This window comes from Berkeleyomyces rouxiae (genome assembly GCF_048999995.1).
Source record: "Berkeleyomyces rouxiae strain 22BRR77 chromosome Unknown BrBRR77_ptg000003l, whole genome shotgun sequence".
Lineage (NCBI taxonomy): Eukaryota > Fungi > Ascomycota > Sordariomycetes > Microascales > Ceratocystidaceae > Berkeleyomyces > Berkeleyomyces rouxiae.
This window is the reverse complement of record NW_027396493.1, coordinates 572,201-593,849: the sequence shown is the minus strand read 5'-3', so window position 1 is coordinate 593,849 and position 21,649 is coordinate 572,201. Positions and strand designations below refer to the sequence as shown.

Genomic DNA, 21,649 nt, shown 5'->3' with positions numbered 1-21,649 from the left:
CTTTCCCGCACTCGTTTACTGGATGTCTATTTCGGTGTCGTCATGTCGCCTTCAGGGAGCAGAACCTTCTATTTTTCTCTCTTTTTACTACCACTACTACTACGGGTACTCGCAGAGGCGTACAATATCTGGGATTTGATTTCTATTGAATGACGACTTATCTAAACCTGACTTGGCTGTGTTCATTTGTGTGTGTATGTGCCAATGTGTGAAATTGAATTGTTGTAGTTGTGGCGGTTGTGCTTCGATAACTAATCCGCTATAGGTCACGTGATTAGGGTATGTCTCGTATTCGACTTTAGGGCCCCATGGTCAAAGCATCCTGTTACTGTCCTTCTATTCTTAGCACCGAGGCTCAAACATGTAAGATCTCTAGCTGATGTAACTTCGACAAAGAAGCTGAGAACGGCACAAATAAACACAACAAAAAAACGAAACATTGCTGTCCGAATCGAGGAAAGGAAAATAGAAACCTTGAAACAAAGAGCGAAGAACGGGTGAGGCAGTTGGATCGAGGTGGACTGACTTGATTTTTTTTCTTTTTTTGATAACGTCGGTCGCCCGGCTTTCTTGCCAGCAAAACGAACAAGCCACCATAATCAAACACAATTCACCACCTGTTTTCTGTCTTGTGTCTCCCAGCCCAGTGCACGCTTATAAATAGCAGCCCGACATAGCCGACGCATGAAGTCTGGGACTGATAGGGTCACTCATAAGAGAAAGAGAGTGTGTCAATATGCCCGTCTGGCTCACCTGCTGCGTCTTGGCCGCGCCCTGCCCACTGCACCACGTCCAAACGAAATGATCGCAGCCGCAGTACGAGGACACACAGGACGCAGACGCAGCACAGGCGCCCGTGGCTCTGGGCCTGGGTCCCTGTCCTTGAGCATAGAGACACGGGCTCTGGGTGAATTCGCGGGCTTGTGGTGATGTGCATGTGCATCTGTTCTGTTTTTGGGGGCCGCGCAAAACACTCCTCTATGCATCACTACGCTTACCTCTTGTCTGGAGAGTAGAACGGAAACGGACATGGAGACAGGTCCCCCCCCCCGGTAACACTCCGTCACGTCATCCGGGCTGCGTCCTGGCTGCTGATAACTATGCCGCAGACCGCGGGCATAAGAAAGCACGGCATGCCAGGGCCTTTGTGCATGATGCACGTCAAGTGCGGGATGCCTGTTTACTCGTGCTTTGTGATGATACTTGTATTCCATAATAGAGACCGAGGAAGAATACTAAAGAGATAGTCATGTAAGAAAATGAAGACTCCTAGGCTCCCAGCAAAAACCAACCCGCGAATGCGCCCCCACCACTCCCTCCCTAAAGACAAAAAAAGAACGTGGTACGACCATGAGAGATGACCAAAGAAAAGAAAAAGAAAAAAGGGAATAAGAAAAAGAAGAAACAAAAAAGACAACCGCAAAAACCGACAAAGTGAGGACAAAAGAAGAAAGACATGCCATATACACACACGTTCTAGTCCGCCCGCTGATCCAAGACTTGCCTGTTTTATTGGACATAGTTGCCTATGACGTAGTGCGGTTAGCTTACAGTCTGCCTGAGAATGAGACAACGACGGCTCGGCCACGAGTGACGCATGCGAACAACAAAAGACAAGACATAGAGAGAGAGACAGATGAAGAAAAAGAATACGTACCAGGGAACTGCCCCTCGCGCCCGTTCAACCGTCCAGTCCACCACTCGTTGGTGTCGTTTGTACGGACGACAATCTCGATTCTGTCGCCTGTTCTAAAGCTCAAGTCGCCCTCTGCCTGTGCCTCGTAGTCGTACAGAGCCGTGACGTAATCGACCGCCGGAGCAAGCGCCGCCGGCTGCATGCTGAACCGGCTGGGCTTGGGCTTGGGCGGCGGCGGTTTTGATTTTGCCGCTGCCGCCATGGACAGATTGGGCGTGGTGTAGCTAGACGGTAGCGTCGACGGCTTGACCGGCGAGTATGGCGGCGGCGCGCCATCCGAGTCGTTCTTTTTGTGGAAGGGCAGCCTTGACGAGCTGGGGATGGACGAGGAGGTCGCCGAGGCGGGGAGCGAGTATTTGGCGGCAGCCGGGGCTGCGGGCGTGAGCGTTGACGACGACGACGATGCTGCTGCTGCCGAGGATGACGCTGAGGGCCCGGCAGTTAGCAGGCCCGGCTTTCTCCCTTCAAGCGCGGGCTTGGCAAACTTGGGCGGTCTGGGCCGACCAGTAGTCTTGAAGCGCACAATGGTCAGAGCCTCGGCGCGTTCCTGGACATCGCCACGCTTGAGAATAAAGGCCTCTTCAATGTCGAGGGTTAGGTCAAAGTAGCCAATGTCGACCTGCTGCATTCTTTCGTGTAGCGTATAAAAGACATTGAGCTGCATGTAGTAAAACGACTGGAAGAGCGGCTGGATGAACAGGCTCTCGAGGTGGAAGAGCTTGGGCAGTTCGTCCTTGAGCAGATCGTTGTAATAGTTAAACTCCTGGGTTGACTGCTCAACGTCGTTCTCGGCCTTCCACATGTTCTTTTCGTCCTTGGCCGTGCGCTCTTTCTTGTCCTGCAGCTTCTTCAGCGTCGTCCGGTGGCGGTCGTAGTCGAGCTGCTTGTGGTCCCGCTTGATGGCGCTTTTGCGGATGACCTGGATGACCTCGAGCAGGTCGTTGGCGGGGCGGATGATGCGGGACTCGATCATCTCCAGCTCGGGCTTGAGGGTTTCTTGCAGATCTTTGACCACTAACTCGTACTCCTCACATGCGCGGATTCCGTCGGGATTGCCCTCAATCTTGAGCGAGTCGGGATCCGACACGCGGCCCGAGATGGGCTTGTAGATCTCGGTCATGGCCTTGCTGAACTCGAGCTGGTGGGCGAGCATGCCATTGATGGCCTCAAAGTACTTTTTGCTTTCATCGTGGAGCTTCTTGGTTTCGGTCTCGAGTTCTGCAAAGCGGCGCTCGGCGTCGGTGTAGACGGGGTCTTTTGTGTTTTCGCCAATGCTGAACTTGGCCTTGAATTGTTGCGGTGCCTGGGGAGGGGGAGAGCAGAGGGGAGGGGTGTTAGCTGGCAGGTCAGGAGTGATGTGAGTGGTGGTGGTTGGTGGCTGGCCATGATCCAGGGCGGGGTTCCAGCGATCGAAGTCGTCGCCAAGAAGGATAGGATTGGCTAGTGGAGGGAGGCTAAACATACACGTTGAATGCTCTTGGTCAGGCCTTTGAAGCTCATTGTCGCAGGCGGGCTGAGGGGGCGATATCGATAGATGCGGGTTTAGAGGAGAGAGCAGAGCAGAGCAGGGGAGATCACCAATATACCAGGGACGTCGCGCAGATGGTGGTGAGTGGGTGATGGACGATGGTGCAGAGAGCTTCGGACGTAATGGATTTTTTTTTTCTCGCTTGTCATCAACGCAAGGCAAGGTCCAGGTTGAAGAGAGGCAGCCGGCCAGGGTGAAAAGGCTCACAGCAGGAGAAAGACGAGCGATGGATGGCAGAGCAAGGCAAAGAGCAGGGAACAAGCTGCTGTGCTATGGATGGTTCTGGCGGACTGGCCTGTCAGGCTGGCAGCTGGAAGAGGGATAGTTACACGTGACAAGTGCCAAATGCCAGGTGCCAGGCCCAAGTATACTGCTACGTCCGGCTCTACTTATGACGACACCTGGCTGGAATGGGGCTGTGACTGAGCCCACGCCGAGGGAACTCTCTTGTTGTACGTGCCTGTGCTTCCTACTGTCTCTGCACATCAGGCACAAACACCGCTGCAATTCATTTTCCGTCCACTTCACCTCCCGACACTACCGGCCGCTCACCCACCGTGAGGCGTCGTCATCCAGCCAGCCACTTCTCCACCTTCAGCCACAGCTTACTGCTCCGCCTGTCTCCAAGCTCGGCCAGCCACAATGCGAATAAGCGGGGCCAGCAAGACTTGGCGCGCCACGATAAAAAAAAGGGCCGTGCTCTTTCATCTGGTGAATAAGTTTTTTTCCTCGCTGCCCTGTCCCTCATTTTCCCCCCCTTCAACCTCGCATTTCCACCATGTCTTCCATCACATCTTCGGCAGTGTTAAGGCAAACCATTCGATCATGCAATCGCCGCTCCATCTTGCAGCCTAGTCTGCTGCGGCCGGCTATGCCCGCCTCGCGGTGTGTGACTCAATCCCAGACCCAGACTCAGGCCCGTTCGGCCGTGGTGGCTTCTGTTGCCCAAAGAAGGCTTGTGTCGACCTCGAGACAAGACAGCGCCCAGGTCCAGACCGAGGCTGCCGTCAAGCTTGACATCCACTCGGCTCCCGCCGGTGCTGTGAAGGAGGGAGATCACGAGAATGCCATGGCTGGTGAGTGATATTTCACTATGATCCTTTTGCTCTCCCTCCACAAACACCCACAGCTGGCTGACTCTCCCCCTCCCCCAGATATCATGAAAGATGCGTCCAAGGAAGACGGACGCCCCATCTATCTTGACATGCAGGCCACCACGCCCGTCGATCCCCGCGTTCTGGACGCCATGCTGCCCTACTACATCAGTGTTTACGGCAACCCCCACTCGCGGACACACGCTTATGGCTGGGAAAGCGAGGAGGCTGTCGAAAAGGCGAGATCTGAGGTGGCTGCCTTGATTGGCGCCGACCCCAAGGAAATCATCTTCACTAGTGGTGCCACTGAGAGTAACAATATGAGCATCAAGGGCGTGGCTCGGTTCTTCAACCGTTCCGGCAAGAAGAAGAACCACATCATCACCACCCAGACCGAACACAAGTGCGTTCTTGACAGTTGCAGACATTTGCAGGACGAGGGCTTTGAAATCACCTACCTTCCTGTCAAGAAAGGCGGCCTGGTTGACCTCGACGAGCTGCGTGCAGCCTTCCGTCCTGAGACCTGCTTGGTCAGCGTAATGGCTGTCAACAACGAAATTGGCGTGATCCAGCCGCTTGCTGAGATTGGCAAGATGTGCCGTGAGCGCAAAATCTTTTTCCACAGCGACGGCGCTCAGGCTGTTGGCAAGATCCCGCTCGATGTCAATGCCATGAACATTGACCTCATGTCTATTTCCTCGCACAAGATCTACGGCCCCATGGGCATTGGAGCTTGCTATGTGCGGCGGAGACCTCGCGTTCGCTTAGAGCCCCTCATCACTGGAGGTGGCCAGGAGCGTGGTCTGCGAAGCGGCACTCTGGCGCCCCCTCTGGTTGTCGGATTTGGCGCCGCGTGTCGCATCGCCCGTGAAGAGATGAAGGTAAGCTTACAGCAAATCCTTCCCCATCCATCTACTCTTTTTCTAGCTCCCTCTTCCTCCCTCCAGAATGATGACTTGCTCCAATTTTTACATGCATGGCTTTCTGAATAACCCGTTTCGGCGTGGTGTGTTGTTAAAAAGCAACTTCTGATACTGGCCCTCGTTATATCATCTTGATTCATACTGCCCTTTCTTTTGCTTGTGGACTTATTGATTAACGATTTGATTATCTTTTAGTACGATACCAAGCGGATCAAGTATCTCTCTGATCGGCTCTTGAACGGTCTTTTGGCCATGGAACACACCAGCCAGAACGGTGACCCCAACCACTTCTACCCTGGCTGTGTCAACGTGTCGTTTGCCTATGTTGAGGGCGAGTCTCTGCTCATGGCCCTCAAGGACATTGCGCTCTCTTCAGGCAGCGCCTGTACTTCGGCGTCTTTGGAGCCTTCCTATGTCCTGCGTGCCCTCGGTAACAGCGACGAAAGCGCCCACAGCAGCATCCGCTTTGGTATTGGCCGCTTCACAACCGAGGAGGAAATTGACTATGTGCTCAAGGCGATGCGCGAGCGTGTCACGTTTTTGCGCGAGCTGAGTCCGCTGTGGGAGATGGTCCAGGCCGGCGTTGACTTGAACACTATCCAATGGAGCCAGCACTAAACTGAAAAAAAAAAAAAAAAACAAAAACAAAAAAAAGGCACCAGTCAGAATGAGAGACGAATATGACGGGATGGGAGAAAGAGAAGGCATTTTTTTTTTTTACAAACTTGAGCAGAGAGTCTCAAGCTGGCTACATACGGCCGTGTATCAACAGCTTACCACGAGGCGCACAACTAACCCGGAACAGTGAGGGGGAAGCGTCAGGTGGAATATTTGGTTTTTTTTTACGTTTTTTTCTTTTTTCTTTTACTTCTTCTTTGGGCAGGTTTAATTGTTGGCGCCGGAGGTGCTTTGTTACTTGTGATGACCTAAGATAAAGAATACAGACTTGATGAACCCAAGACCTTGAGACCTTTCATTTGCTGTGAGTGAGTGACAGGTGGCCTCCGCGGCCCTTCGGCGAGTGGGTGGGAGACCAAAGTACACAAGTATACACGGCTATACTTCTTGTACTGGATACAAGTAAGCATAACGAGCCCTCAGAAGAGGCGAATTATCAGGCACTCCGAAACAGTCAATCACACCACCGAGTCTGCGCGCGCCAATGAGAAGCCTGCAGGCCGGGCCGGACACTGTGGATGTGAGGTGGTGAGGCGGTCGAGGCGTGGAGAAGGCGTCAGCGCTGTTGTGCCGTGGCTACGTCATCGGGGGAGCTCACGTGGAGATATGTCCGAGGAGGTGCTGAGCCGTGAGCCGTGAGCCGTGAGCTGTGAGCTGTGAGCTGTGAGCTGTGAGCTGTGAGCCTGGAACCTACAAGCTCGAAGCTTAAGCTGGGAGCTGGCAGCTGGGAGCCGGCTAAAGCTACAGAGACACTAATCCTACGTCATAGGCACCATGTGAACATACATATGGCCTGGAACGGCGGCCTGAGAGGTGTCAGCCAAAGAAAAAGAAGGGGATGACGGACGGGGCGGTCAAATGGGTGCATATAAAGAAGGCCGATTGCTCGCCGTCATGATGGCCGGTGGCACTCTCTTCTCCCCCACCCACAAACCACCATCTTATCTATTTATACTTGATCAAAACACACATTTACACACCATCTATACGCTCTACTTGGTTAATCATGTCTTCCCACAACACCGGAAATCCCGCCACCACCGGCAGCAGCACCGGCAGCAGCGGCACCGGCGGCACCCAAGGGGGCTCCACTCTCAAGTCCTTCATGGACTCTACCACCGGAAAAATCCAGGAGGGCATTGGCAGCATGACGGGCAACCAGGAGCAAAAGGCCAAGGGTGCCGCCAAGAAGGCCGCTGCCCAGGAGGAGAAGGACGCTGCCCGCCAGAAGCACCACGCGGCGGAGCACGGCTCTGGGCATGATACGCGCTACGGCAGCGCGAACACCCATGCCGGCGAGTCGAATTTGGGTAACCCCCAGTGGAAGGAGGGTCGCCATGCTGGCACTGCCGCTGGAGCTGGCGCTGCTGGAGCCGGCGCTGCGATGGTATGTTGAACTACCTCTCGAGATGGAATTGAGGGAGAGGTCTGGGATGGATGGCTGACATTTTGCGATTCTAGCATGCCGGTGAGTCTGGCCGTATGCACGGCACCCATGAACAGGGCGGCCTCACCGGTCAAGGCATGTCCGGTCAAGGTATGACTGGCCAAACCACACACGGACAGGGCCTCACCGGCCAAGGTATTTCCGGCCAAAGCACCCACAGCCAAGACCTGCCAGGCCAGACCACATACGGCCAAACGCAGCAGCCCAGCGGTGGCGAATACTCGCACACGCAGCCAGCTTCCGGCAGCGGCTTCGGCGACCGCAAAGACCAAGCCTACGGCGCCGGCGAGCGGATGCAGGGCGCCATGGGCGCTGCCGCCGCAGGCCTGACGGGCAACCGCCAGGAGCAGGAGCGCTACAACCAGATGCACGATGCCGGCAAGGACAAGCAGCGCACCGCCGAGGTTGATCGCCAGACGCGCTCGCAGGCCAAGTCCATGGGCGCCGACGATCTGCGCTCGGTGCCGCGCAGCGATTTGCGCGAGGACACGGGCGCTGTCGGTTCTGGTGGCTTGGGCGGCTCGGATTTGAACACGGATTCCGGCGCGGCTGGCCATGCGCTCCGGAGCGACCGCCGGGCTAACTTGCGCAATGATCCTACTTACTAGTGTACGGAGTGGCTGTGAGAAGTGCTGACTTCTGGATCGTACACGCTTTGTTTATAGTGCGCATAATAGTTAATGTATTTGCTTGAATGTGTTTTGGCTGTATTCCCTCAGTATTGAATGCATGATACAACTCTTCTCTAGCCGCTTGCCATGTGCAATCTCTATCCAAATTCCTCATTACTTGTAGTCCAACATAATCCCTTTTACCACCACTACTACTAGTCTAGCCATACCGCACAGCAGCCGCGTCTTCCCGGAACCAGTCTTCCGACACCAGTGCTTCGTCCACCGGCGCGTAATTAATAATGGTGCTCTTCATCTTGGTATAGGAATAGTAAGCCTCCTTGCCATTCTCGCTGCCGACGCCCGAGCCCGGCTTGACGCCACCCCACGGGCTGCTCGGGTCGTTTCGGTGGTGGCTGTTGACCCACACGATGCCGGCCTCGATCTGCTCGGTGATGCGAAAGGCCTGCGAGACGTCCTGCGTCCATACGGCGGCGCCAAGCCCATAGTCGCTGTCGTTGGCCAGCGCTACGGCCTCTTCCTCGGTGCTGAACCCAACCAGCACAATCACCGGCCCAAACGCTTCTTCCCGCCACAGCGGCGCCTCGACTATACTCTGTGTCTGGGGCGTAGTCGAGGCTAGAACCGTTGGCGCAAAAAAGTAGCCCTTGCTGAAGTCGGTGCCGTCCAGCTCGCTGATGCCCATCATTCTTGACCCACCGCACAGGACCGTGGCAAACCCACTGGCTACCGAGTCGTCTACCAGCTTGCATATTGCATCAAGTTGGGTCTTGCTGATGACCGGGCCCATCATTGTTTGCGGGTTTTGTGGGCTTCCCATGCGCTTTTCAATCGACCCTACCTTGGCCAGGAGCTTTTGCGTGAACTCTTCGAGAATCGACTCTTGCACTATGATGCGCGTGGCCGCTACGCACGTTTGCCCGCTGGCGATAAACGACCCAAAGACCACGCCGTTGACCGCCGCGTCAATGTTTGCCTTTTCTAGCACGACCACGGGCGCCTTTCCACCGAGTTCGGCCGTGAAGGTGGCCAGGCCCCGGCCTGCGAGAGATCCGATTGCCCTGCCGGCCGCCGTGCTGCCCGTGACATCGACCTTGCGAACGAGAGGATTCTGGACCAGCGCCCGACCTGTCCTCGTGCCGTAGCCCGGCAGCACGCTGAACACGCCGTTGGGAAGCCCGGCCTCTGCTAATATGTGGCCGAGCGCCAGAGACGTGATTGGCGTTAGCTCGCTTGGCTTTAGGATGACGCTGTTGCCGGCGGCCAGGGCGGGCGCAAGTTTCTTGACGGCAATCAGCAGCGGATGGTTAAAGGGCGTTATTAGCACGACCACACCCAGCGGCACTCGGTCAACCCAGTTGTGCAGCGCGCCGACCGTCGGCATCACCGGCCGCTCCTCAGTGCGCAGCAGCGCCGCGTAGTACTGGAACCACTTGATCAGGCTGGGCACCTGGGCGTTCATCTCGCGCACGGGTCGGCCGGTCTGTGCGACCTCCAGAGCGATCAGCGCGTCAAGATTGGCGGAAAGTTTCACTGCAGCACTATCAAGCACCTGCGCGCGTTCTTGGCGACTGGCACGAGACCAGATGCCCGACTTGTACGTTGCATGGGCAAGGTTGATGGTGGTGTCCACATCGCTGGTGTTGGCGGATTGCACACTAGAACAAGGTTAGGGTTCTGGTGCGGGTTCACTAGACGAGTGGGATGCTTACTAGTCAATGACGTTGCCCGTGGCCGGACACTTTACGGTTAGCCTGGAGGTGCTTTTGTTAGCTTATCTGTCTCCTGGGTGCTATGAGTTCATGCTGTGCTTACATTGGGCCGGTCCCGGGCACGTCGGCACCTCCAATCCAGAGTGGCCTAGAACTCTCTACTTCAGTCGCTATTCTGCGGCGGCCAGGGTGGGCAGATGGGTTCTCGCTTGGCGGGTGATTATGAGATGAGAAGCGCTTATCCGGACGGTGTCTTATGCTCCAAGTGCTCTTATCCAGAGACTCTTTGGCCAGCACTGAAAACTGACACTCGGTTCCTCGAGTGCTGGTTCTCCTTTGGCGCTCTCTAGATGTATCAGGAGGGCGGCACGATCGATCACAGGCGTACGTGATTGTGAGCCGGCCGCTCTTCTCCTTTGTTGACCGGCCCGTTGTGAAGGCATATCCCCTTGATACCGCCCAGGAATTGATAGACTTGAAGAGGGCATCCCGGGAATCATAGTCCTGCTCGGGCGGCAGACAATCGTCGGGAAATGAGCAAAGAGCTCCTGGAGGGGTTGTCTCCATCTTTGTTGCGTCCTTTGGAAAGTTCTGGAGAGCTGGACCTGCAGCAAAATCTTACCAAAGTTGGCCCCAAGAGGAGTGTTGGTGGTGGTTTGGAGATCGGGCACCATCAGATGCTGTTGTCAGTCTTCACCACATTGCTTAGTCATTTTCATGACGAGCCCCGTGAACCAATTGGCATCGACCATCAACGGGCTGGGCTTTCAACCTCAGGTTAGGGTTTATGCATGACTAAGCCATGTACCTTGTGAGTAGACTCGCTACATTGAAAGCAAGGTCTATCGCTTGCGTGTGTAACATGAATAGGAAAAAGGTGTAACACATAATGCTTTCAAGTCCACAGGCAGCGAGTGAGTTGAAATGCGTATGAATAGGTGGTAAATGCATCGAATATATGCTATTGAGCATATTGCGTGTGTGTTTGTGCCAGCTTTATCCTTTCAAGGCATTTTCTTTATGGCTTAAAATAGGTTCATGGAGATGGTCAGCTTCATGTTTCCCAAGAGTCAGACGTACTACCCGTGAATCCAACGAGTCAAAATAGTGGGACCATTTTGGCTCGCTTAGTCAGATAAGATAACTTCTCACCGCCTTTACGATTCTGCCAAACTTTTTTTTTTGCCTGTGAAGAAGCGTGGTGGGAGAATCAAAGTGTTGCTACTGAAGGCCAATATATTCAGGACAACTTCCCAGACGTCTTGAAATATTATTCCCACTCGTTGCAGCACACAATCACACCCACGATGACGTCGTTATCATCATATCAGCCCAAGGGCACCGAAGGCAACTTTGTGCGCTTCCTTGTCGCCATGCCGCCCATGCCATCCTTTCCCGTTTCCGCCGTTCACGAGATGCGCGTACGACGCAATGCGCCCAAGATTCCGAGTGAAAACGATTCGCGCAGTTTGTTTATTAAGAATATCCCCACCGATAGCAACGAGGCCTACTTCCGCGCGCTATTTATGCAGCTCGTGGGCCCGGGTTGCTTCGAATCCATTACCTTTCGCGACGAGAACGACCCCGAGCCTGAAGTTGAGCCGGCGCAGGCCAAGAAAATTGCAGGCTTCAACAAGAAGCGCAAGCGAGACCAGGACGAAGCGGATGCCAACGCTGCTGAGGAGGAGCAGGCTAAGCTGCCTGAGCTCTGGACACGGAGGATACACCAGAGCAGCTCGAGCGCGGTGGTGCTGCTGGCCGACGAACACAACGTGCGCATTGCGCTCAAGAAGATGACCAAGACGCAGTCTGGAAAGAAGCTCCCGGTCTGGGGTGAGGGCGTACCACCAAGCACAGAGCCGCTGGGCCCAATCTGGGTCATGGAGCATCTGCAGCTGTGCCGGCCGGACCGGGCCGAGATCCAAGGCTCCGTTCACGCCTTTTTCAACGTGTACAACCGCAAGGAGAAGGAAGCCGTGGAGATGGCCAAGCGCATGCGCAACGAGCCCGACGAAGATGGTTTCGTCACAGTCACACGCGGCAGCAGAGCGGCGCCGGCCAGCAGGTCCGAGGCCGAGGCGGCCCGAGACCGCATGCTGGCCAAGGAAGCCAAGAAAAAGGACGAGATGGTGGGCTTCTATCGCTTCCAGATGCGCGAGCGCCGCAAGGCCGAGCAGCAGGCGCTCATCAAGCGCTTCGAGGGAGACCGGAAACGCGTCGAGGCGCTACGGGAGAAGCGGGGCAAGTTCAAGCCGGAGAGCTGAACGACGGTTGGCCGGGCGGGAAGAGCACGGCGTTAATAGGGAAGACGAGACATACCAGCCAATTTTTCGTCATTTTTGCTGCAAATATACTCTGGCTAGAGGCACGAGTACATCACACGTGGGCCATCTGTTCTGGACATACACGGGGTTTGTTGGGCGGCACTGGAACATACATGACATGGGGTATATGAACAATGTGAAGCAAGTGAACACGTAGGAAGCACTGGGAAGATCGGGAGCCCGGTCCCAGGGATCTATAGGAGCCTGTATATTTAAGATGTCGGCTTGGAATGCTGTGAATATACCAGCCAATATATTGGTCTGTCGTTGCTGTGGATACAGGAGTCTCCACAAAAGCGCAGCCCAGTAGCCCAAATGGCTGTCGCTGATTGGCTGCCCCTAACCCTAACACTATATTTATTGATTATGGACAGGGAAACCCGCGCATCGCCTCCCGCATTGGCCTTTGTTCGTCTCTTCTCATCCGTCACACTCCCTTTCGGTTTCGGAGCTGACAGCATCACAGACTCCCAGGCTGCCATTCACCTTGAGCCGCAGCCTCAGCTTCCGCTTGGACGAGCAACTGCCACGAACCCTGCGGATGGCCCTTTCGGACTCTGCGTGACATGCTCTTCGCCCGCCGGCGACGTGATCCTTTCTCCGAGTCTCTGATTTGTGCTGCGACTGTTGTTTTCTTTTCTCCCATTAATCGAGGTCGTCAGTGGCATATCCGCAGCTGCCTGTCACAATGAGCGACCTTGAGAATCTGCGCACTGCGTCGCTGTATCTGAACAACCAGCTGCTATCGCGTGGTCTCCTCCGCGATGGCCAGAGCATCTGCTTCGACGATCCTGGCGACGATGACGAGACACTGGCCGAGACCATGAGCCGTGTCATGGCGGTGCTGAACGATTTGATACTTCGACGAGATGTAAGTTGAGGAGCCACGTGGCCCCCCGTCTCAGCCCAGACTAACGCTCACTTGCCACAGCGCGACGCGGAACACCGAGAATCCTTGACCGAAACGCTGCGTACTCTTCGTGCCGAGAACCTCCACCAGACAAACGACATCCAGGTCCTGACCGACAAGATCTCCGACGCGGAGCGCAAGACACACACAGCCGAGGCGGCCGAGGTCACGCTTCGCACCCAACTCCGCAGCGTCGAAGCTACGCTGCGCAGCCTCAAGGAGGAGCTGGCCAGGGCCAAGTCCATGGCCAACCAGACACGCACATCATGTGCCACAGAGCTGCGGCGCCGTGACAAACAGATCGACGCACTGAAGCGCCAGTTTGGCGAGACGAACCGCACCCGTGGCGCTGGCAAAAGCGGAGCGATCACTGTGATTTCTGTTACCGGGGAGATTGACGATGACACATCCAAGTTGGCAACCGGTGCTTCTGGATTAGCATCTCCGACAGAAGCTGCCTCCAAATCGGCGCTGAGAACAGAGACGAACGAGTTCTTGGCCGACTTGGCCAAGGACCTGCAGCACCAAAACGCATCTGTTTTGGGCCTAATCACACGCACCCGAGATTGTCTTGTGGAGATGACGCGATGGGAAAAACCAGATACAACGGTCCCTGAATCGGTTGTAGCAGTACAGTCTAACTACGAGGAGCTTGAGACGGACCTAGAGGGTGTCCTCGAGCATCTACGTACAATCCTGACCAACCCGTCATTTGTCCCCATAGAAGAAGTAGAAGTGCGCGAAGACGAGATTGGCCGTCTCCGTGAGGGCTGGGAGCGCATGGAGACGCGGTGGAGAGAGGCTGTTCACCTTATCGACGGCTGGAGAAGACGCATGGCAACCAGTGGGCGGCCTATCAACGAGGAAGAGCTCAAGATGGGCCTTCGGCTAAGCCCTGTCAGAGTAAGGCATGTCTCGGAAACCTACCGGGCATCTGTAGATCTTGGCCTTGGCGACGAGGCCGAAGAATCCCACGACGAGGATCACATCATGGACTCAGACTCAGACCAGGATGCGAGTGATATCGAAAGAGTGCCTACACCGATCCCTGGAAAGTCTTCACTGCAGCTAGTCCCTGCTCCCACATACGACGAGGACGACGCCATGAGCGAATCAGACGATGAAATATACGAAGACTATGAGGACAACGAGGGTCCTAATGTCGAAATTCTTCAGCAGTCCATAGCACACATCCCCGCCCAGCCCGTGCACCAGGAGTTGCATTCGCTTCCATCAGGTCGCATTTCGCCTCTTAAAGAGGTGCCTTCTGCCGGCAATCGGCAGAACGATACCGTGTCCAAGCCTGCCCGCAAAGTAGTGGAATTCTCAGAAATGGTTGACGAGCAAGAAGCGCCCTCTCACGAGGATGACGAGGAGAGCATATTACCTATCAAGGTGCCCTCTAAGCCTGTGGCTAAACCTACTCCCGCGCGGGCTACTCCTGCGTCAGGACCAACGGTCAAGCCATCTGCCAAACAAGATGCAACTTCGAAGGCCGCGAGAAATAAACAAGAGACACGGGCTACAACTAAAGCCTCAGCTACCCCTGGCCCGTCTCGGACCACGACCAAGACAGTCACAACAACGACGACAGTAAAAACCCGCCGGGAAGCCGTGGCAAAGGCCACACGCTCCGAATCGCCGGCTGACCTGACCGATGATTCGACTAAAGTGATCAAGCCAGCCACCCGGCCTAGAACGCCTGCGCCGAAACCTAGACGGCCGATTTCACTAATTAAGAACACGCCTGCGCCTGTCACGTCGAAAGCAAAGGAGACGACTACGACAGAGACATCAAAGGCAGCAGATAAAAAGGAAGCGAAACCCCCATTGAGTCGTCAGAACTCTACCAAGACTCCCAGGCCAGCGACTAGGGTAGATGCTTCCAGAGCTGATAAAAAAGAGTGTAAGCCTACCACCAAGCCTACCACTGAAAAAACACCCGGGAAGGATCTCGAACCCGAACCCGCCGAGGTCGCTGTGGAAGATGCGCTGGCAGACGCACCCACAACGAAAGAAGAGACCAATTCGGCCGGCGAATCTGCTTCGCGCTCCGAAAGCGCCGCAACGCACTCCGAAAGCGACTCCACCCGCTCTCATGACTCCAAAAACCCCGTTATCCAGTCGACGCCACGGAAGCGCCGCGCCGGCATCGACGGCACCCCGCGCGTCGGGAGTCCCTCGCGCCTACCGCTCCCGCGCAATCACGCGCCCCAACAATCCCCCATCACCATGGCCACCATCGCCGCCAAGATTGCCGCGTCCGAGCGCGACGCCGACGCCGCCCGCGTGCGCGCAAAGCTACGGGCCGCGCGCCTCGCCAAAACCACCACACCGAGCCTAGCCGCCCCCGTCACAGGCGGCAGCGGCAGCGGCGGCGCCTCGCCGGCTAGAACAGCCCCCGCGGATACTGCCCCGCCGGACGCGCAGGACCCTGTCAAGCGCGATGCCCTTGGCGTGCCGGGCGGCATGCGCCGCAAGCGCAAGTCGAACCACTTTGAGGAAGCACTGGCTGACGACGACGCGCCGCCACCGGCCGATGGCGCCGCTGTGGCTGCGGTCAAGCACCAGCGGGCGCTGGGGCCGGGCCAGACGCGCGATCGGCTGCCGCTGACGAAACGAAAGCGTGAGCGGCGCACGAGCAAGGTTGCGAATCGGCGGCGGAGCACGCTGACGCCGCTGGAGTTTGAGGTGCTTGTGTCGTCTGGGTCGGCAGCGGGGCCGCCTGTGGGATGAAAGAGAAAGGGCGGCGAATGAGCCGCTACAAAGGTTTGAAATTCATGTTTTTCCATTTCGTTTTCTTGGTGTTTTTCGTTTGCTTATACAGGATTTGGGTTAAGACTGGCGTGGATGGACTAACTAGCACGTACTATGATGACGAGCCCATGCAATATCGTAGGGGGTTTATATTGGAACTTCTACATAATGTAATAACTATCACAGGCTCCATATGCTGTTGGGCCTTTTCCAAGTCATTCCATCTTTATCTTACATGTCGTTGAAATCTGCATTTTCAAAGTAATCATTGACTTGAACCCCCACTCCCCTACCAAAACACGCATGGCAGACCCGGCCGCGTCAAGACCGGAAACACATATCGGCCCGGCTCACGATGATGCGTGACCACCGGCGGCGCCGGGAAATCCAAATTATCCGCAAACCTGAGCAACCGCTTCCCATGCTTACGCGCAAGCTCACCAAGCAAATCCGACGCCGCTCCCTGCACCTGGGCCTCATAGACAGTCCTGACGCGGCCGACGCGGCAAATGACGGCCTCGGCAATGGCGGCCTTGGCATGCACCTCGCGCTCGGCCGGCTCGTCGTGGTGGATGACGACGGTCTCGAGGTTGGGAAATGCGTTGAGAAAGGGCACCAGCGCGTCGTCCCAGTCGGTGCTGTTGACGGCGCGGTACGACATGGGCGTGTACATGAGCACGAGGCTCCTGATGCTGGGCTGGCCCCAGAGCGCGGTGCCCCGGAACCCGTCCATTTTCTCGCACATGTTGCCGTCGGTCGACCGGATCTCAATGGTGGCTGAGGTCACGCTGCCGGCGCGCAGGGCGGCTTCGAGGCCGGGCGCTGGCGCGTTCGTGCCGCCATGGAGCAGCTTGGGTGTCAGGGGGCCGAATTCCTGAATGCGGGCGAAGCTGTTTTCGGGGAGCGGCTTTGCCGAGTATAGGAGGCTGTAGGTCACGCGAGTGGCATTGCTCATGTAGTCTTTGACGCGCATGTGGAAGATCTTGAGGCGGGGGAAGACAGGCCGAAGCATCGAGACTGCTGTTTCGTCGATGAATACCCTGTTTAGGATAAGGCATTCTAGGCTGGAAAAGATTCCGTCTAGATGAGCCTGGCCGGGATCTTCTCCGAACGGTTCATACACAATTGACGATGTATCTAGCCACAGGCGGCGAAGATGTGGCGCACTGCGTGAAAGTTGGTTCTATGCAGAAGATGACGTTAGAACTTCACAGAGCAGAGAATCTTGTTGGGCACAGGGAATATACTCACTAGGCAGATTGTGTTTTTATTACTCGAGCCCAAGACCAGATCTTGGAGATTATCAAGTGCCGGCAGCTCAATGGGGCTGCTCATGCCGTACTGGATCAGATTTGCAGCGACCAAGCTTTTGGCCGTAAGTTCTACCAGTTTATGGCCTGCAACCCGTGGTGTATCATCGACAAACCGCAAAGCCAGCCGCCGGAGATTTAAAGCTGGCAGGGTCTTGTCGATTCTGGCGTCCTCTTGTAGGGCGCAGTTGCTTGTGCGAATATGGAGCTCTTCCAGGCGTGGACTGAGCTTCTGCAGTAGCATAGTATACTTGGGCGTGAGAGGGATGGTGGGAAGAATGTGTAGTAGACGGACATCGCCACGGGAGTACTTGACAAGCTGGTCGAAGGTGGTTTGCTTGGGGCTGAGCTTCTTGTTCTTTGTAAGAAAGACATGGCGCCACAGATGTGGGTTGCCGGTGATCCAGCGGTGCCATGCTTTGGAGGTGCGAAGCAAGTTGCTGATAGGGATACGAGATTAGCTACAGGGAGATGGTCTGGTGGGACGAGAGTCTGTACTGCAATGCGACTTACTACCAATCGTAGGCAACAAGGTGGCTCATAATATCGTAAAGCAGCTCTGGAGGCAGAACGATCGGATCGACTTTGCAGAACTTGACGTGCAGAGGCTGCCGCAGCTTGACAAGATTCTGTATTCAACCGATAGCAGACGAGTTGGTAAGCGAGGAGACTCTATCGGAGGCTTGGTTAATTGCTTACCGTATATTTCGGGTCCTGGGTGAGGCCATTGGCGCGCCCCATGTTGATAGCAGCAGTATAAATCTGCCATGCAAACAGGTAGTTTTTGTTCTTCATGGACACTTGACCTAGGCGTAAATAGCCCTATAACACGGCATTCCGCTGTATGTAAGCACTCAGAGCCACACGAAAAAAAAACAGAACATATGAAGTAGCCGGGGCTCACCTCGAGACTCCGTGGGGCAATTTCCAGCAGCCATTTAGCGTCAGCGGCAGCGCGCTCTAGATCCGCCTTTTGCAGCAATACGGCGACCATGTAGCTCAAACTCCCAATGTGCAGGGCATCGTCGCATTTCTGGAACCGCTTTCCCACACTGCAGCGGCAACTATACATGGCCTCGTTGAAGATGTCCGGCGGGGACCTGGCCGCCGCCTTTTCAAAGTCTTTACACTTGCACGGCTCGCGCTTCAGGCCCCGATTGCACGAGCACAGCATAGCAACCTAGCCAGCGTCAGTTAAAATTCCATAGCCGCAAGACCAGCCCCGGCCGGGCGGACTGAGGCGTTGACCAACCCTCATAAAGGCACATCTGGCCGGCGACGCCTCGTTTCCCTGGGCGTACTTTTTCCCGTGCTCAAAGACTTGGGCGCGCGAGAGCCCGCCAAAGTGCTTCTCCTCCCATGCCGGAGAAGGCAGCGAAGGAGCCTTGCGGCTCCGTTGCGGCAGGGCGGCTTTGGCGCTGGCGCTGGCGCTACTCGATGTGCCTCGCGGCTTCATGTTGGACTTGGCTTGCAGCAGACTGCTTGCTTTTGGCGGTTTGGCTGTCATTGCTCTGAGGGAATCAAAAATTGCAGGTATAAGAAGAAGATAAGCAGCCTCGGCCCGTTCTGTATCCCGCACTTTGGTTGTAGACAATAACAAAACCGAGACAACAGACTCACGCGCCGAGCCCCGGCGTCACAGCGCGTCTCAGTCTAGGGGTTACACCAAGTCACGTGCGCAAAGCTGTAGCCGTCCCACGTTTCGGCTGGCTAACCCTGCCCAACCCTAGATCCGCAGCACTGTGTCTTATTCCTATGTTCAGAAATATCGACGCTTCGCCGCACCCAGGACGTGTGCTCAAAATACGCATGGCTCGGGGATTTTTATGTGCTTGCATAAATCCATGTTTGGATCTCTCTTGTTTAGCTGTGTTTCACGTCTTTCCATGAAGATCACAGACGTGGGCCGTGACGTCGGCAACAGCCGCGCCTAATATTGTGCGTTCAACCAGTGGAGTTGGAGCCGAGATACGCTTCATATTTTTTTTTTGGGAACAATTAGTTGAAACGATGGTCTGGTTTTTTTTTTCTTGGTTCTTGTGTGGCTGCCGCGGGACGTACAGCCTGGAGAAAATGTTTTTGCTTTGCATCCCGGGTGTTGGATGATTTAAGCTGCGTGGTTGCTCTGCCGAGATGGTGTATTTATGTTTGCCCAGGGCGTGGATCAAAGCAGCAGCCCCCCCCCCAGCTCAAACATCCAAAAAGACAGGCCTCACCTGCCACTATGCCTTTGGTTGTATTTGTGCTTGGTTGTATAGCTTGTGCGTCGCTGTCACTGCCCTGCCATCCTCATCCTTCCCGGGGGCGTGTCGACTCTTGTAACATACGAGTTCTTTTTGGGGGTTGAAGGAACGGGGGCTGAAGCAAGACGGCTAAAAAAGCGAGCAACCGAGAAAGTGGGAAAAATAAGAAGGAGAAAAAGAAACAGGCCAGATACGAGGTGGGAAGTGTCTATTTTTTTATTATTATTTTTGCCAGTAGAAAATGATCGGCGCTCCCTGCTTGTTTGTACCGGCCCATCGTTTACTGCGCCTAATGTATGTGCTGTAATCGTATAAGCGCCCGAATCCGCTGCTCTCATTGGCCAATTAAGCGCATTGTCCATCCAGAGCTTGTGTGACTCTAAGCTGAGCAGCAAAAGTGCAGCAACTCTTCGGTCTCGAGACACAAAGTGAGACCGGGTCTTTGTTTATTGCAAAAAAGAGCATGCTAAGGCGCTGGATAAAGATAAAGAGGAAAAACAATCTTCAAAAAGGAAGTCTAATACAACAGGTCTACCCCCTCCCCTCAAAACACTTTGCGTGTGGTCCCCTTCCTCTAGCCTCTCGTGAATGCCCCGTGTTGTTGTTGTCCATTTCCCCGAAGCACATGTTGTTGAAATCTAATCCCAAAAAGTCTAATGCCATGACCGAACCCCCCTTCAACCGCTGACGCCAAATCCCAGACCATTCTAAAAAGCAAGAAAAACAATGCAAAATGCAAAACAAAGCGAAACGTGAGTGTATGTTGGCGTAGATCCGAGAAGCCCGAGGTTGCCACAAGACCGCAATGGCTTTGAGACTGAGAGAAGGAGCGGCCAAGGAACCGAGAATGAAAAGAACAAAAAAACGAATGCAGAAACAGGTAATAACGATTGTCGTGCAAGTTACCAGCCGGTGGCAGCAAGGCTCTATATATAATGAATGCGTTCAGGTTTGGTATTGTATGGTGTAAATGAGCCCGCAGTGGGCAGTGAAGAATCGGGCCCCTCAATGGGGGCGAGTGCCGGCAAATGCCACGCAGTCGATGATTCCGCTCGTTAGTGGCTGTCATGCACTGCAGACGACGGCCTGCAGCCTAGCTAGGAGGTTTCAGCGGGAGGCATGGTGTTTGTCGCAGATAGCCCCAACAGGTATTTGCCGCACTTCGGTCCTGTGGTTTGGCTGGTTCACTGAGGCACACTGGTCGATTGCATGGCGATAGTAGATGCAGCCGCAGACGGCATAGACTTCGATGAGCTGAAGGCACATGGTGAGGCGATGCAAAACACACAAAAATGGAGAGGAAGAAAGGAAGAGGCAAGTGGCAGTGGTAGCGGCGGTGGCGTTCGTTTATAGAGAAAGCTGTCAAGTAGATGTCGGAGCTTGATGAGGATGATCAAGGAGGCAATGCAGGACAAGATGGGAGCGACAAGACGAGAAGGTGCCGGCCTATATAGATAGTGATCAGAAGCAGAGGGGCAAGAAGCCCGAGGCGGTTGGTGTATGGATATGTGGAGCGGTGGTGTCTGTCTAGACTGAGCCCTGCTAGGCGAGCAGAACAAGAAAAGGAACGTGGGTGAAGACAGAGGGAGACAGCAAGGCGTGCAGGTGGGTTGAAACAAAAAAAATAGAAGACAAAGAAACCAGAATCACAAACAAAGTGAAAATAGAACGTGGAAACCGGGCCCAGGAAGAAATAGAAACAATGCCTTCTTGTCTAGTTGTTTGTGCTGGCCGAAAGAGAGAAGGGGGGAAATGGTGTTAAAAAAAATCAAGAATAAATAACAAACAAAAAAACAACAAAAAAAAAGAGGAAAAAGAAGCGGAGGCGGCACAGTGTTGTACTTGCTGGACAAGGGCACTCAGCTCCAACGTCGGCACAGGCGTAGGTGCGTGTAAGTGCAGATGCCGTGCAAGAGCAAAAGAGCAAGAAAATAATAATAATGAAAAAAAACCCTTTGATGAGGCCACGGAGCCGTGGGTATGGTTGGTTTACTATCTATGTGACTAGCCATTTTGGAAGTGTCCTAGAGCAGGTTTAACAAGCAGCAAGGAAAGCCAAAGACAAACAAACAGCACAGGCTTCAATTGCTCCCTATAACCAAGCCGGCACTATAAGACGATCAAAGTGCGCTCCAAGTCTAGCACGTAATAGACAGTGTGCCCGTAGAATGTGTCGATGTGGAGAGATAGAGAGAGAGACGTGGGTGGGCGTGGGCATCTGGAGATAGACAGGCTTGTCTTTTTGGGACAAATACGTATGTATGTACAACCAGCCTGGCAAGAAGAGAAAAGAAAATAGCCCATTATCTGCCAGGCCATTCCATGCCAAGTGAGAAGTATAAATGACCACAAATAACTATGTATGTATGTATGTACAACCACCAACAACCAACTA

General features: G+C 54.8%; 7 protein-coding genes across 7 annotated transcripts; 4 read left to right on the top strand and 3 right to left on the bottom strand.

Moving 5' to 3' along the window:
• Positions 1-1,509: 1,509 nt before the first annotated feature.
• BROUX77_003329 (uncharacterized protein) lies at positions 1,510-3,196 on the bottom strand (the record flags this gene model as incomplete). Its single annotated transcript, XM_073747969.1, has 3 exons — positions 1,510-1,526; positions 1,658-2,999; positions 3,161-3,196. The coding sequence occupies 3 exons, from the start codon at positions 3,194-3,196 to the stop codon at positions 1,510-1,512; spliced, it is 1,395 nt and encodes a 464-aa protein (XP_073605754.1).
• An 806-nt stretch (positions 3,197-4,002) lies between these two features.
• On the top strand, positions 4,003-5,859 carry BROUX77_003328 (uncharacterized protein; the record flags this gene model as incomplete). Its single annotated transcript, XM_073747968.1, has 3 exons — positions 4,003-4,300; positions 4,379-5,199; positions 5,437-5,859. 3 exons carry the CDS (start codon positions 4,003-4,005, stop codon positions 5,857-5,859), a joined length of 1,542 nt encoding a protein of 513 aa, XP_073605753.1.
• Positions 5,860-6,925: 1,066 nt separating this feature from the next.
• Positions 6,926-7,974, top strand: BROUX77_003327 (uncharacterized protein; the record flags this gene model as incomplete). Its single annotated transcript, XM_073747966.1, has 2 exons — positions 6,926-7,306; positions 7,381-7,974. 2 exons carry the CDS (start codon positions 6,926-6,928, stop codon positions 7,972-7,974), a joined length of 975 nt encoding a protein of 324 aa, XP_073605752.1.
• A 223-nt stretch (positions 7,975-8,197) lies between these two features.
• BROUX77_003326 (uncharacterized protein) lies at positions 8,198-10,277 on the bottom strand (the record flags this gene model as incomplete). The annotated part of the gene is made up of 3 exons (XM_073747965.1): positions 8,198-9,656; positions 9,711-9,752; positions 9,814-10,277. The coding sequence occupies 3 exons, from the start codon at positions 10,275-10,277 to the stop codon at positions 8,198-8,200; spliced, it is 1,965 nt and encodes a 654-aa protein (XP_073605751.1).
• A 740-nt stretch (positions 10,278-11,017) lies between these two features.
• Positions 11,018-11,974, top strand: BROUX77_003325 (uncharacterized protein; the record flags this gene model as incomplete). The annotated part of the gene is made up of 1 exon (XM_073747964.1): positions 11,018-11,974. One exon carries the CDS (start codon positions 11,018-11,020, stop codon positions 11,972-11,974), a length of 957 nt encoding a protein of 318 aa, XP_073605750.1.
• A 748-nt stretch (positions 11,975-12,722) lies between these two features.
• On the top strand, positions 12,723-15,680 carry BROUX77_003324 (uncharacterized protein; the record flags this gene model as incomplete). The annotated part of the gene is made up of 2 exons (XM_073747963.1): positions 12,723-12,905; positions 12,966-15,680. 2 exons carry the CDS (start codon positions 12,723-12,725, stop codon positions 15,678-15,680), a joined length of 2,898 nt encoding a protein of 965 aa, XP_073605749.1.
• Positions 15,681-15,990: 310 nt separating this feature from the next.
• Positions 15,991-18,467, bottom strand: BROUX77_003323 (uncharacterized protein; the record flags this gene model as incomplete). Its single annotated transcript, XM_073747962.1, has 6 exons — positions 15,991-16,884; positions 16,953-17,451; positions 17,525-17,640; positions 17,711-17,833; positions 17,916-18,191; positions 18,264-18,467. 6 exons carry the CDS (start codon positions 18,465-18,467, stop codon positions 15,991-15,993), a joined length of 2,112 nt encoding a protein of 703 aa, XP_073605748.1.
• Positions 18,468-21,649: the final 3,182 nt, after the last annotated feature.